The sequence below is a fragment of the Meles meles genome, chromosome 13 (genome assembly GCF_922984935.1).
Source record: "Meles meles chromosome 13, mMelMel3.1 paternal haplotype, whole genome shotgun sequence".
Lineage (NCBI taxonomy): Eukaryota > Metazoa > Chordata > Mammalia > Carnivora > Mustelidae > Meles > Meles meles.
Window position 1 is genome coordinate 8,198,202 of NC_060078.1, and position 15,797 is coordinate 8,213,998.

At 44.9% G+C, this 15,797-nt stretch overlaps 1 protein-coding gene across 2 annotated transcripts in view; it reads left to right on the forward strand.

Moving 5' to 3' along the window:
* The first annotated feature begins 1,562 nt into the window (after nt 1–1,562).
* ACTN2 (actinin alpha 2) overlaps nt 1,563–15,797 on the forward strand; it is a 67,205-nt gene continuing 52,970 nt past the window's right edge. The window contains exon 1 of one of the 2 annotated variants that reach the window (XM_046027879.1): nt 1,563–1,875. In XM_046027879.1, coding sequence (XP_045883835.1) covers nt 1,750–1,875 — 126 coding nt within the window. In that variant the 5' untranslated portion in view covers nt 1,563–1,749. The remainder of the gene's footprint in view (nt 1,876–15,797) is intronic. The other variant, XM_046027878.1, reaches the window with a different exon arrangement.

Consider the following 15,797-nt stretch of genomic DNA (forward strand, 5'->3'; position numbering starts at 1 on the left):
TGTTGATACGGGGGCGCCTGGGTGGCTCAGTGGGTTAAAGCCTCTGCCTTCAGTTCAGTTCCTGATCCCTGGTATCGAGCCCCCTCCCCCCCTGCATTGGGCTCTCCGCTCAGCAGGGAGCCTGCTTCCTCCCTTCTCTCTCTCTGCCTGCCTCTCTGCCTACTTGTGATCTGTCAGTCAAATAAACAAATAAAATCTTTTAAAAAATTGTTAATACAGTTTTGAATAGTTAAAGTTTAGTGATAAACTTTTTCAGAGAGTATGATTTTCATACAAAATATAAATTTAAAATCTTAAATTTAATCCATGTAAATGAGCTCAATCACTATTTCCAAGAGTGCTTATTCTTTCAACAAATATTTGAGTACCTAATTTGTAGTAGACATCCTTCTAGTTGCTGGGAGTTACAGCTATGAACAGACAAAATCCCTGCTCTCATGGAGCTCATGTTCTAGTGAGTATGTTTTAAAAAATGTGAATGCAGAGTGTATGCTAATTTGTCAACGTCTTTTTGCAAAAAGCTCAAAAGAATAAAACTAAGTGATGTCAGAATTCTAAGGAACAATGATAAATCTAGGCATAGTGTCAGCTTGAAACATGTCAACAAATTGAAAGTTCTTGAACCACAAACAGTTGTATAGCATCTGTGGGCAACTTTTATTCATTTTGGACTTAAACTTCAGAAGGCAAGTGAAGTGCCCTGCCTATCAGTTCGCCTCTGAATTTCCCCGTGCCTAACAGTGTCTGGATTACAGTAGGCGCTTAAACAATAAAGTGATGAAAAGATTTCAACCTACGGGTCGCTAAGGACCGCGCTTTGGTTCCTTCCGGGCATAACTGACAGGGAACAGCTAAGCAGAACCACAGGGATGGAAATGCTTATGTGCAACGTACCACAGCGAGATGGAAGTGTAACATGAAGCTGGCTGCTTGTCCACCATTGTCAGTTCTTTTAAATTTATGACTGGCAGGTGAGAGCTGACACTTCCCGCCTTTGGTTTGTTTCCTGACGTTTTAATACGGTTGATCTAAGTCTCTTGCCTTGATTTTCCTAGGCGGGGGAGGGGAGAACAAGAAGGGATTCTGTATCTTTCAAACTTTACTTTTCAGGGGTGTAAGTCCATGTTATCTATGGAAATATGTGGAAAATGTGAATATGCAAATGATATATGGAAAACTTGGATGCGTCGCAGCTGGAGGCCTCCCCTGGACCGCATACATCCATTCCCCCCACCTCCGCCCGCCGCCACCCCAACCCTGTAATCCACTCAGGTGCCGGCAAGCCAAGCCCACCGGGAGCCAGAAGGGTAAGTGGGAGGCGTGGGCTGGCGCAAGCAGGCTCAGCTCACCACAGAGGTTTGCTGCAGCGGCGCCAGCGGGGACCCCCAGCCACCCCTGGCCCCAGCCCTGGCCCCAGCCCACCCGCACGTGCTCTGAGCGGCGGGAGCGGGGGGCGGGCGGAGGGCGGGGCGGGGGCGCGGCCGGGAGGCCACGTGACCGGCGGCGCGGGTATTTAGCCGCTCGGCAGCTGCTCGGCGCCTGAGCTGGTGCTTCGCCCGCGACCCAGCGTCTAGGCGTGCCGCCCCGAGAGGAGCCGCGCGAAGGTCACCCCGCGCCCGCCAGTCTGCCGCCTGCGCCTCCGCCGAGCTCCGCGCGCCCCGCCGCTTCTCCGCCAGCCCGCCCGTCTGTCAGTCCATCAGTCCGTCCGAGCCCCGCGCGCCCCGCCGCAGCCCCGGCTCCCCGAGCGCCATGAACCAGATAGAGCCCGGCGTGCAGTACAACTACGTCTATGACGATGACGAGTACATGATCCAGGAGGAGGAGTGGGACCGCGACCTGCTCCTCGACCCCGCCTGGGAGAAGCAGCAGAGGAAGGTCAGCAAGGGCCCCGTGTCCGCCGCCTGCGGGCTCGGCCCCGGTGTCTGTGTGTCCCAGCCCCCCGCGGGCTCGCCGACTGCGGGCACTAGCGAGAGGGCGCGTGGTGGAGGTGTCGTGTTGTCCTGTGTCATCGTAGCCCGGGTGCCCCGTTAGGAAGGAGAACACTTCCAGGGACAGGCACGAAATTGGGCGTCCAGTCTGTGCGCGCGCGTGCGTGCGCGTGTGTGCGTGTGTGCGCGCGTGTGTAAGTAACGTAAGAGTCACAGAACGAAAAATGTTAAAAGAGGAACAGTGCTGTGTACGTGTGAATCTGCTTTAATCAGCATTAGATCAGAATCTGAAACACTCTCGGGTCGCTCCTCACCCCTTGAGTCTATGACCTTGGCCACGGGAGTTATACTTTACCTGCACCACTGTTTCCGTTTGCCTCTCGCCCCTCTCTCCCCAAATAAAAGATGTCAGGGGAACATCAGTGTCATTGGGATTTCCACAGGGCTCCCCAAAGAGGAATTGCAAATCATTTCTTAGATGTTTTGGGCTCCTAAGAGAGAGATGCTGTAGGAACACCGGGCACTCACCAATAAAGTAATAATTATTTCACACTATTTATGGTTCATGGAGGTAAGCACCCAGGGATGAGGGAGTCAGCCAGCTCTGAAAACTCCTTGCCCTTCTTGATAGGCGCTCTCTGGGGGCCCAGTGGAATATTCCATTATTTCAAGGTTTCTTCTTGATCCCCTTGGCTAGAACAAGTAGGGGATGCTCACCAGGAGGCTAAATCCCACCTCCTGTTTGGCTGGGCACAGAGCCTGGCGGAGTCAGACGTGCCAGCCCAGAACTGCTAACCCAACTTTATGATGACAGTGTCAGGACAAAAGTGAAGTGCCCTATACTTTCCCCCCCACTATTTTTCTGGGGGGTGGGGCAAAGTGGAATTCCCTGCTAAGGACCTGCTTTTAAGTGAATAAGGTCTGCCCACCATATGTGTGCGTGGGAAATGCTCTCCTAGCTGCCCCTGTGAGTGGGTGTGCTGTATGACACTGTAAATTAGCATATGACTGTGGGGCGACACACACATCCCATCCTTGGAATGCGAGGATCTCTCCCTATTTGGATAATTATCAAATACCGGAGCTTTATTTTTACATCAAGATCTTTTTTGTCATCTACCGTCTCTGGTCAAATACCATTTACTATTATTATTCTAAAGCTCTCATTTGGCTACATATCCCTCTCCACCTTAGTTTCCTAGGAGTTCCACCATCCCCACCTTCTTGGAAACAAGAGGACAGAAGTGATAAATAGAAGTTGAGTCTACAAAGGAAAATAACATTTCAGACCTCCTGCTGTTTTTTATATGACATCGTGAGAGAAATCCATGGCCTGAGGATTATTAATATGTTGTCTGGGTCAGTGATGCATTATCAGTCAGCAAGAAGTTAAAATGAGTTTAACTTTCAGCATGAGTGTTTTTCTTTAAAAGATTTTCCCACAGTTTTGATTACTACATTTTTCACGTTTTTTTTTTTTTTTTAACTCCTAAGTCTTCCTTTCAAAGGTTGCCTTTTTTTCTTATGAGACACAGTAAAATAGCTAAGACATTGGGCAGGTACTCTGCCCCTCATTTTTAGGACTAATAGTCTAATCACAGTGTTTCTGTTATTTTTGTTTTTGTTTTTTCTTACAGTACAATATCAGGATAGAGCTAATGTAAGTTTCTAAAAGCCACATTGACATCTATCTCCTCTTATTTTTTTTTTATCATGGTCCCAATATTTTTTGAATAGAATTCCTGTGTGAATATATCATTGTAATTGTATAGCACTTGACATATTTTATTAAAAAGTGTATATACTTCCCAATCCCAGTTCAACAGAATGCTAGAAAGTTTAAAGTGAGAGTTCATTTTTTTTTTCCCCCTTTAAAATAGATTGACTGTTGTAGATGCTGGAGGGGGAAACCTCACTGCCTTAGGACACGGATTTGAACAGATCTAAAACATACTGTGTTTCTACTTTTGGTATAGCACCTACTCAAGTCAATAAAATAATATTGAACTGTGAGTTCAGGGTAAGAGCAGTGAGTGGCCTCTATTTATGTCCTATGAGACACACTGTTGGAACAGGGCAAGGGTAAAATACCATTGTTTCTATTGTGGGCTACCTTCTCCACACTCTGTTTCAGTGATATGCTGGGTATGAGATCTGTCAACAGATGTTGGTAACACATGATGACCTCCGTAGCGTTTTAATGGATGTGGTTCCTAATTATATCCACAGTTCAGAGAGTCTCATAGGCTGTGGTAATCCTTGCTCTCTGGTGTGGAATTCCTTGCTACAGAAGGACTTAGTGAAAGTATAGTGCTTTTTTTTTCTTTTTCTTTGATGGTGATTTTTTAAAAATTTGGCAAAATCCATGTAACAAAAAATGTACCATCTTAATCATTTTTAAGTGTGCCATTCTTTACGATTAAGGACTGCACGTTGCTGTGTTATGCGGCCAATATCCAGAACTTTTTCCATCATGGAAAACTGAACTCTGTATACCCATGTATAAATTTACATTCTCCCCTCTCCCCAGCCCCTGGCAACCACCCTGCTACTTTCCGTCTCTATGAATGTGACTCCTCTAGGGATCTCATGTATGTGAAATCCTTCTGTATTTGTCCTTTTGTGGCTGGCTTATTTCACTTAGCATAATGTTTTCAGGGTCCATCCATGTTATAGCATGGGTCAGTGTTTCCTTCCGTTTTAAGGCTGAATGATATTCCACTCTACGTACATACCACTTACTTATCTGTTTATCCGAAGATGGATATGTGGGTTGCTTTTGTCAACTGTGAATAATGCTGGTGTAAGTATGCACGTACCAGTATCATCTCGTGACCTTGCTTTCAGTTGTTTTGGTTTTGTACTCAAATGACATTTCTGGTTCCTGTGGTAATTCCATTTTCAATTTCTTGAGGAAGCTTCATGCTTTTTCCAAAAGGAGGCAATTCAGACGACATTGACTTTAGCATTAAGTATGCATACAGGGATTTCAGAGTGCTCCCCTTCTCTTCCAGGGGTGTTTAGTAAATGGGGGTGGGGAGATTTATATTCATGTAAATGAGGCTGTCTTCAGTGGACTTTTGAAACTTCTTGAGCTTTGGTATTTAGAAGAAAGCTCCTCTTGGAACCAAGGAACATATTCAACCTTGAGTTCGACTGAAGCCTAATCAGGAGGTGACTTGTCAGAACAGCAATGCTGACTATGTGTGCTATCTCTGTAAGCACGGGGTGCTGTCCTTCACCACTCTGGGAGGCTAGCACAGGCCTTTTAAGGAAATAAATGACTGTGTGTTTTGCGACAGGAAGGGTCCTTACACCCTTAACTTGTATATGGCTGGGTGATTAATACACTTTTTTTTTTTTACCAGCTTTTGGGAGAATAAGAGAGTGGTTCATTTATTCCCCCATTTGGAGTTCTCCCCAGTTTTAATCAGTCCTAGCGAAAGTCAAGTTCTGCATAGTCAGAACCTAGATGGACTGATTCACCACTCACCTCAGAGTACCTCCTGTTCATCCTGTCACCCAGGCTAAAATGTCGCCGGGTCGGGTCAGGCAGCATCCAAGGACATGTGTGGGAGCAGCTGCCCACAGGGTCCAAGTTAATTAGAGAGCCGGGGGACCTGAGGTTGCCGCGTCCAGTGTTCCATGGTGAGTACCTGCCGAGGAAGGGAGCAGAGTGAAGTCTCTTCTCCCCTGCACCAGGAAATCTGCCTTTGCCTGAATTTTTCCCGGAAGAGAAAGCAGTACGTGTTTCAGCAAGGTGAACAGTTACTAAAAAGCGCGTGACCATTTTCAGGTTCATGAAACCTAGAGGGCTCTCAGCCCTCACTGGTACTCTCTGACCGTTGTCAAGTCCCTAAGCCTTCACGTGTCCATGTATCTAGAAAATAAAGGTAAGCGATACCTTTCTTACTTCATTGTATTTCTCAGGATTGAACGGTTGAACTAGTTTATATGGAAGGGGCTCCATGCACTCTAAATGTCCAGACGTTATTATCCTCACACAGCAAATATTTTTGTTAACGGTCGTGAGCTCTACACCTGGACTGGGGAGGGATGATGAGGCACAGACTTGTTGCTCAGTGATTTTGCTGTACTGTTTCATGGGTGTGGTCAAATAGACATCCCATGAAACTTACCATTGTCACCATTCTTAGGTGTACGATTCAGTGACGTGAACACATTCACAATATCATGCTATCACCCATCCGTCTCCTGAATTTTCCCATTGCCTCAGACTGAAACTCCATGTCCATTAAATCACCGGATTCCCATCGTCCTGATGTATTGTAAAGAGAGGATTTATACTGTTGGACTCTTGGAGGAAAATAATACATGACTTAGTATTGTTGTGTAAAGAACAGAAATTATAGGTCAAATCAGGAAAGCTATTGTGGGTGGGGACAATGAGAAGTAGCTTTGTGCGCGAGTAGGACTCGGGCCAGACCTTAATTTCAGTAGTAACTAAACATTAGCTGAGTAGAGAGGAGAGGAAAATCGTATTCCTGGCTGGAGAAATGGAGTGAAGCGACTGTTGTGTTTCTTGGGGGTAGGGAGGTGCGTGGATAAGTGGGAAGTCACCGAAATAAGTGTTCACCTCACTCTTTAGTGCCATGAAAGCACCCACCCTCCCCTCTTCCCTAGCCCCTCTTCACCACCCTCTGACAAAGGGCTGAGGGGACAAGCTCAGAGAGGGAGAGTCTAAAAGGTGGGCAGGCTGGGACACCAGGCTCCATGTTCTTGCAAGTGTCTGCTGCTTGTGATGTGCTTGAGGGAGAAGGAGAAGGGGATGGGCTTGGCTGAAGCTCATGATGCAGACTGGGATGCAGAGAGAGGGAGCCAGGTTAACAGTGGACTGGGATGCAGGGTGAGGGCAGAGCCCTGCAGGTGTTAGAGCTCCAGAGGTCCGTGCTTAAAGAAACACACTGTTTGCAGGAAGAATCAGATGCATGAGGACTTGAGTCCGGGAGACCCAGGCAGGAGCCCAAGATAGGACCCGCTGGGTAGAGTGGTGAGGATTAGAACCAGGGGCTGGTAGGAGCAATGACGAGGAAGGCATCAATTTAAGAGTGGTCAGGAGGGATTATAAAAGTATTAAATGGCCCCGTGCTATTCCATGGCAGGCTGCTCATAAATCCAGTTAAGCAGACATGATCCCACCCTGAGAGCTCCTGGACTGGAAACTCAAGACAGCAGTATTGACGAGAAATGAGCAAACTGATGAGGAGAGTCTATTCACTGGCCAGGAGAGAGAAAGTTGCACATTTACAGGATACGTCTGTCATCCAGCGCAGGGGAGCGGGGAGGGGGGTGTGCTCCATGTCGGAGGGGAGGGTGGTGTGTCCCTGTGGCCATGGCTGGAAAGGAGGGCTGGAGTTCCAAGGGGCCTTTGATGTCCAGGGAAGGATGTTGGTGGGTAGACGTGGACAGACAGAATCTAGTATGAGCCCCCGGAGGGACCGTTGTTCTAAGTGCACTTGGGTTGCTGTAGATGATCACATGTGCATGGGGCGTGAGGCGGAAGAGTCACTCTTTGTCTTGGACCCTCCCCAAGGCACTGGGGTATGTCCTGAAGTGTGTCTCACCCCTCCAGCCAAGGGCACAGCAGTAGAAAATTGAACTCCAAAGATTCTCCGAGAGTGGGAGGACGCATGTAATTCTTAGCTGGGAAACTTAATGAACTCGGCTTCAGAAAGCTGTCAGCACACGCCGCCGTCAGTTGCTGCAGCTGGGAGACACCTACAGAAAAGGCGCAGGACCCGAGTGGGTGGGGGAGCCGCCATGATGAGCAGAGGAGTTGGTACGGAATACGTTGGAGGACAGTCAGAATTGTACCGCTGTTTCCCTGGGAACGGTACTGATTCTTCCAGAAAGAACAGAAAGCAGAGATTAGGGGGAACGTTTGCTAACTGCTGTGCTAGACAAATTCCAAAGGCAGGAAAATCTTGAGTGCAAGGAATTGGTCTTTCTAAAGCAGTCTGGAACATTTTTTATGCGAACAACGTATGAACGCAGGCAGGCAGGCGGGGTGGGGGTGGGGGTGGCACACGCACCCTTCCTCCTCTCCACAGTTTTCCATGCCAGAAACTGGAAGATGCTTTGACCTGTGACCCTACTGAAGAGCAAGGTGTAGTGGGGCATAGGCACGGCCATTCATTCTTTTATTTGACATTTATAATGGGCCTGCTAGGGACCAGGAATAGAGAATTGAGTTGATCGTAGGTCTTAAGGAGCTTATAGTCAGGTTCAAGAGACGGAATCATTGCAAAGCACAGAGAGGGCCACCCAGTTCAACTAGGCTGGTGAAGGAAAGGAGAGAGTATTTCCAAAATGCTCCTCCCATGTGGTTTGCCATCATGGTACTGGAGACATCTTCCTCCTTGGCACTCAAGTGGGATCCTGGGACTTACTCTTGGTGCCTCCCTCTCTCCCAACTCTGGTGGAGCTCACCTGCCAAAGTCCTCTGGACCCTGCCCCTTCATCCCGTTATGTGCGTTAAGGTCTTCGGAGTTTCTGTGTTTCCTGCCTGGGTTAGGGCGGTGGCCTCCTACTTGGTCACCCTTCCGAGGCTTATGCTTCTCTTCAGGCTTTCCTCCATGATGCTGGCAGGAGTGAGCTTTATGGAGCACAAGCCTACTCGTGGTATTTCCTGCTTAAAGCCCCTCTGTGGTTCTTTATTGCCTTCAGCAGAGAATTCAGACCTCCTACAGTGCTCTGGGAGGCCAGGTCTGAGCTAAGCTCTGTCTGCTGCTATTCCATTTCCTGCCCCAGCAGGATCAAGGTCCAGTCCCACAGAGTGGCCCTCACCATGTTTGATCACCCCTTTGCCTTATACCCAGCCCCAACCTCCTTCACCCATTCTGCAGTCCCTCCTGCAAGAGGCCAGCCTTCTAAGACATGGTCCCCTGGTGTCGTCACGATCTCTCTGAGGAGAGGACTATGAGCAGACGCTCTTCTCTGGTTGCCCAGGCCCAGCACTGAGCTTGCTCAGACTCTGTACTCATTTTTGGAATGAGAAAATTATGAGCCCTATTTCTGAAAAGTGTTTAGTTTAGCACAATTAAAAATTTTAAATGTAACAATTAAGAAATTTTTTTTTTACAGTCTTTAGAACCCTTGAGCTATATATATATTAACTCCAATTCATGACTGTTCTGTAGTGGTTTTAAAAAAAAAGTATTTTTCTCAAGTCCTTAAAATGAATGGAGTTATCTGACTTAATTCTTATTCCAAGACGGAGCCTTAAAAGACAAGCTGCTTAATTTTAAAAAATTGGAATTTAGAGATTTTTGAAATAAAAATTCATACATGCAAATTTATTCAAATTATAACATGTCACCATATTAATGAGCAAAATTTCTGGCTGGCTAAATTTGATTTGAAATGACCATTTTTTTTTCTCAGACTGAGAATCTTTATCCTCTTAATAAAGAAAAATTACATTAATGATTCACATAAGTAAATTTAAATGTGTGATTCTTATATACAAAATATGGTAAAACAATTTTTTTTGGAAAACATGTTGCACTTTGTAGTAGCGGAATTAGAAAATAAAGAATAGATATTCATGGGTGATTCGGAAGAGTGTGTGCGTTCCTGGAAAGGAGTCGACCTGAGTGCTAAGTCCAAAACTGAGAAGTTAGTGTGACTTTGAGTTATCTTCATTTGTTTTCGGTAGGAGGTAGAAGTGTTAGTTATAATCCCTAGGAATAACTGCAAATTGACTCTTAGTAGTGGTATCTGTGACAGCCTTTTCACTAAAAGACATGCAATCTTGGGGGGAAAACCCTCCTTTTTTAGTAATTGTGAGGACCAGGCCGACAAGTAGGTGAATATGAGGTCATTTGGAGGAAATGAGAGCCACATTTAGTATGAACCTGTGATTGAGTCTTATGTAGACAATTTTAACTGAGATTGGCAAATCAAGAAATCCTACCTCTTAGAGCCATAAAAAGTCTTTATTTCATGATCGTCAAATAGGATGTGAAAATAATTATTTAGAAGTCAGGTAATGTCATTGGTCTTTATTAGAATTTTGAGGAATTTTATATTAGGTTGACCCATGTGAAACTCTTTGACGCTGACCATTTTCACCTCCCAAAATTGCACTTTCTTACATTCAACCCAATAAAACTATGGTACTGCTATGTCCCACTATGTCTGAGATCCTTGGCCAGTACCAATACAGTAGCCAGACCATAAAACTAAATTCTAACCATTTCTAGCCTTATCTCTAACACCTTTGGTGCTCATTTAGGAAAGTAAGGGGGGGATTGTTGGGTTTTGTCCTAGTTAAAAATGTGAGGTTTGGATTGAGGGCTTGCTATTCAATGGAAATATCCAGAGAAAGGTCAAGCTGAAGGTTCGGGCAAAGAAACTATCTGCTCATAGGCAGTGGTTGAAACTTTGGTGGGGAGAACGTGGAGGGAGATCTCAGAGGAGAGGAGTTCCGCAGGAGGCAGTGATATTACCTGCCCATGGATGCATTGCTTCTCTACGTGAAGATGTGCTTGCCTCAGACGACTTGGAACCACTCAAACTGTCGAGATGTCTTTGATTTTCTTCCTGGAGAAATCTCACCTTGGTATTCCACTGGAACTTTGCCAGTCTGAGTCTGGCATTTGAATTGGGTAGCTGCTGGAAGAGAAACCAAGGGATTTGGCGACATGGGATGGGATAGCTTTTAGCTGTTGAGATAAGTTATGCTTTCAAAGGAAGTGAAAAGCTGCGAGAAATTATTAATGGTGGTTTGCTCAGGTCTGGGGCATAAAACCCTTCTGCGGTTGAAAAGGTCAATGATGGGCTTTCTTGAGGAAGACTATATTGGAAATTTGTGAGGATTACTAAAAACAGTAGGATTTGTTTCAGCTTACACTAAATGTAGAATTTAACTCCAAGATAGGTTTCCTTTTTTTTTCTATATTATCATTTAAAAAAATTAAGGAAATGAAACAAATTGTTGCCGTCATTTAGATGTCTTGTTTTAAGGTTTTTAGAAAACATTCCTGGTATTTTGGGTGTTGGAGAGCATCGGTCATGCAGATGATAGAAGACATGTACAGAATTGCAATCATTTTAGAGATGACCCATAGAGGATAGTATTTTTCTATTTTGAGACAAACAAATTTTTCAGTGGCAGTAGGGGTGAGAGTGAGATTGGGCTGGGATGTGGGAAGAGAGACATTAGTTGGAAAAATGCAAGTCATGCATTTTATATCTTACACACCATATAATTTCTATTCAGTTATTGGAATTTTACAAAATAGGAGGTGGCTGATTATTTCATTGCATATTTTGATCTCTTTTGTTAAATTCTGAGACAGAAGGATACTTAAAAAAATGTTTTTTGGTATAACACCAAAACAAAAAGAATTCCAACAAGACGGTAAAAGTGATGTTTTCCACATGTGAATTTTTGCTAGTGGATTAAGAAAAAAGAGGGGGAGGGGATTTGGCGTGTTATTCTTAGTATCCCAAACTATTCACTGTAAAGGGGCAGAGCAAATAATTTATTGAGAATTACCAGGCACTGTTTTAACCAAAGGTACTATTTTATTCACTCTTCACAACAGTCTTAAGAGTGGAGTGTTATTATCCTCCTTTTTTTAGCCAGAGAATTTAAGTAATTTGTCCAAGAGCTGTTGAGGGTGGGGAAAGGTAGCTGGAATAGAATTCCAAAGTATGAAGATACGGCCTGTCTCTCAATGGGAACTTTGTAGAATGTGCAGATGGTAATACTCTATTGCATCCTCTGGTCCACAAGTGGCAGAGCTGAATTTTGAGCCAAGTTGCTTATCTTTGAAGGTTGCACTTTAAAAAAAAAATATTTAATTTATTTATTTGACAGAGATCACAAGTAGGCAGAGAGGCAGGCAGAGAGAGAGGAGGAAGCAGGCTCCCCACTGAACAGAGAGCTCGATGTGGGGCTCCATCCCAGGACCCTGGGATCATGACCTGAGCCGAAGGCAGAGGCTTTAACCCACTGAGCCACCCAGGCGCCCTGAAGGTTGCACTTTTAACTATGGAACACTTTGTGGGTTTTTGTTGTTGTTGTTGCTTTCTGCCCAAACTTGTAACCTATAACTTGGATCTGAAGTGCGGTATTCAGTATTCCTAATTTCTCACTTACCCCTCACCGACCGCTGTCGTGGAAAGGTGTGTGCCTATGAATTTCTCATTCCTAAATGGGTACAATTGGGGCATCTGATGAAATGAGAGAACTATATTTTGAGACATGGGGAACATTGTCACTCAGAGGTTTTCTCTAGGTAAGCTGTATGGCATTTGGTGTGTTCAACAGAAATGCCACAGGAGGAGGAAAGGGACCACAGGAAAAGCCAACTAAACCTTTAAACAGAGTTTAGTAGGACATTCCATTAGGGGTAGCTTTGGAATTTTAAGTGCTGGTCTGGTTGACTCAGTTCCAAAAGAAGCCAGAGTTCATTCAGGATGCCCAAGTTCTTGAGTCAGCTCCCTTTGGAACCAGCAAATGGGACTCTAAGACGCATGAGCACAGATGAGATTCATCCTCTAGGATAGGCATGATGTCTTAGTGGACAGCAGCTCTCTCTAAGATTTGGGGTCCACAGAGATTCAGCCTAAACACTGATGTGGCCGTACCAAGGACTCCCTTTACTTTACATAAAAAAAAAAATCCCACTTTTCTGTTCTATAACTTCCTAGTATGGAAAGTTTCAAACATACACAGGAGCCGAGAGACTGTAGAACACAGTGAATCCTTCTGAACCCAGCTGGCCAAGGAAAATCTGTTTCATGGACAGGGAATATCCGATTCTACCACCGCCCAGCTTTATTGAGGTATAATTGACAAATAATAAATTGTATATATTTCAACTATGCAGAATGTTTTGATATGTGCATATACTGTGAAATGGCCACCAAGGTTGTCTACTTCTAAGAGGAAAAACAAAGTTTTTATGTTCAACAAGTGTTTTATTCCATAAACACAACTTTGAAAGAAAGCAGCATGAAACACAACTTCGAAGGAGGCTGGTTGTCTCCTTCCCCTCTCGAAGCTCCTCTCTTTTCACCTAAAATCCCGCACTTCCTGCTACCCCTCTGGCCATCTGGGCCTCCTCCCTCCTCTGCCGTACTTGTATACCTCCCCTCACCCCCAAAATCTCCTAAGGATTTCTCATGTTCTTAACATTATAATCATCTGTTCCTAAAAATGGAAGGTTCCCAACACCTGCCTTTCTGGAGATCACCTGTGTTTTACAGGTGACCTTTCTAAGACCATAACCCCCGTCCTCTGCTTCCAGGAAGGACCCTCAGGGTGGATTTCAGGCTGTCCACAAGAAGAGGATGGAAGTGTGCGAAGCACTTTGGGTGGAGGCAAAGCCTCTTCCCATCCTGTGAAAATGGGAATGGTTCAATGCTAGGAGTTTGTGGCCATGTATGAAGTCACTCCTGATAGGGTTTGTGCCATGTGTAGGCAGTATCTCTCTGCTGCTGCAAACTGATCTGATCAAGTGACCCTGTAACCTCTTTCAGGGTTATCCGTCTGGTTCTCTCTCCATTCCTAGGACCACCGCCGTTGCCACTTGGGACGGAGAGCTTGGATTTGAGACAGGAGGTGGGAAAAATGTCTGAGGATGCTGAATTTGATACTCGTACATCTTCATTCCTCCACCACCCCCAGAGTACAGCCGGAGGAAGGAGAGAACAGACATTTAAAGGGTTCTTGGGGAAAGGTTATTTTTAGGGGCGGTCTTGCCAACACTGGTTCCGGGGATTTTATTTAGACACAGATTTGGCCCCTGCCTGCTTGCACGTGTCCATTTCTAGGGTGGTCCTTGGGGTGATAGGGGGAAGCCGCATGCACACGGCAGCTCCAGGCCACCTCTCATTCCTTGCAAAAATTCCATTTTATTTTATTTATCTTGTATTTCCCCGCCAGCTTTGTTGAAATATAATTGTCACACAACATTGTGTAAATTTCAGGCGTGCCCTGTGTTCATTTCTCAGCACCTCTGTTCTTTGTGAAAGGGTATGAGGAGGTGGAGTGAGAGGTAGGGACCTTGCATCCAGGTGGGCCCAGGATGGTCCCACTGGTGGCTGGAAATTAGAAACCGCCTCTCCTTCGACTCGCAGAGGTCATGCAGTTTAGACAGTAACTCAGTGGTCACTCTGTTCCAAGGACATACCCGTGGCGACCTCAGAGAATGCTAAAATAATGTTGAGACCCAAATAATTTATATATAAGATAGTAATGCCTTTTCTCAGAGTACTTGCCTATTTCTGATCTTTAAAAAATGCAGATATTGGTGAAGTGAGATTTCTTATAGTTTGGCAGCTTTAAATGCCAGAGTCTAGTAGTGTCTGAGTGTTTTAATTCCCTAATCCCTTAGGAGACCAAGCCCTGCAGAGAGCTGTGGGAGTGAGCCACCGACCCCACTGGTGGGCCAGGTTCCCCTCTGAAATGCATGCTGCCAAAGGCTTTTGTTATTTGATATGCTATCTGTATGGTTTTATAATACTGTATAGACATCCCCTTAAGACAGTTGCATATTACTATGTGCTGTGCTTCAAGGATGTTTGTTCTGCATGTCTGAAAAACGAAAGGTAAACATTATTTAAATATGCAGACCAGTCACCAAAGTCAAATCTCTGGCTTTGTTCTTCAGGCAGGTTGTCTTTTCTTAAAAAAAAAAAAATAATAATAAAATAAAAAAATATATATATATACACACACACACACACACATAATGTTCAGGCCCTTGGGAATCTGGGAGTGAAGTGATGATAAGTATATTTACTGTGTGATAAACTCATGTTTACTGTCAAGATTGCCCTTGTTTCAGACACCGGTGGGGCTGTCACTGTCAGAGTCCTTTCAGGACTTGGTAAGGAAGCAGGAAAAAGGCTGTCAGAAATACCTGGTGTGTGACCGTGGGTTCTATTGCTGTAACTGGTAACTGGATATTACAGACTCCAAAGGATTTCTATTCTGCCATCCTAGAACTTGGACGGTGTGTACCTTCTCCATTAGGGTTTTGAAATGCGATGTCGAAATAGGGATTTTAATGGGAAACTTTAAACAATCCTGAAGCAGCACTTCATTGATTAACTTCAGAAGTCTAGGGTGGCTTAATTATATCCAATGGAAGTAGTTTTTCTTTTTTCAGGGAGAAATGTGGAGGATTAAACGAAGTAAAACTTGCTAACATAGTTACAGGTAACCCCCAAGACCAAAGAGTGGGCTTCAAATTGTATATCCTTGCCGGAGTCACTTTTAGATTTTATTTATTTATTTTTATTTATTTATTTGATAGAGAGATCACAACTAGGCAGAGAGGCAGGCAGAGAGAGAGGGGGAAGCAGGCTCCCTGCTGCGCAGAGAGCCCAATGTGGGGCTCGATCCCAGGACCCTGTGATCATGACCTGAGCCAAAGGCTGAGGCTTTAACCCACTGAACCACCCAGGCACCCCTGAGTCACTTTTTTAAGATACATTTTGCATCAGGCATACACATTCCCTGTAGAAAATATGGATAAGAAATCTTTTAAAGTCACAATCTAGAGAACACTCGCATTCACATTTGGCCATATTCTCTCCTAGAGCACTTTATGCTATAGTATGGAAGCATATGTTGATGAATTTTATACTATAATATGTAATTATCTGAAATGTCTCAGGATAGGAGGACTTCATTCTGTACTTTTGTGACTGCTCTGCACCCAGCACGAGCCCTAGGGAAGAACTTCCTGAAGGAGGAAATCCCAGTCTGGTTCCCTCCAGTGTGGTGTGAGCAAGAACTTTGGGAATGCCCAGTTTCCCTGTTTTTAACCCCTTCTGTTAACCAGAGCTTTTCCCATATGAAGAGGAAACCTGTAGACATACCTGACA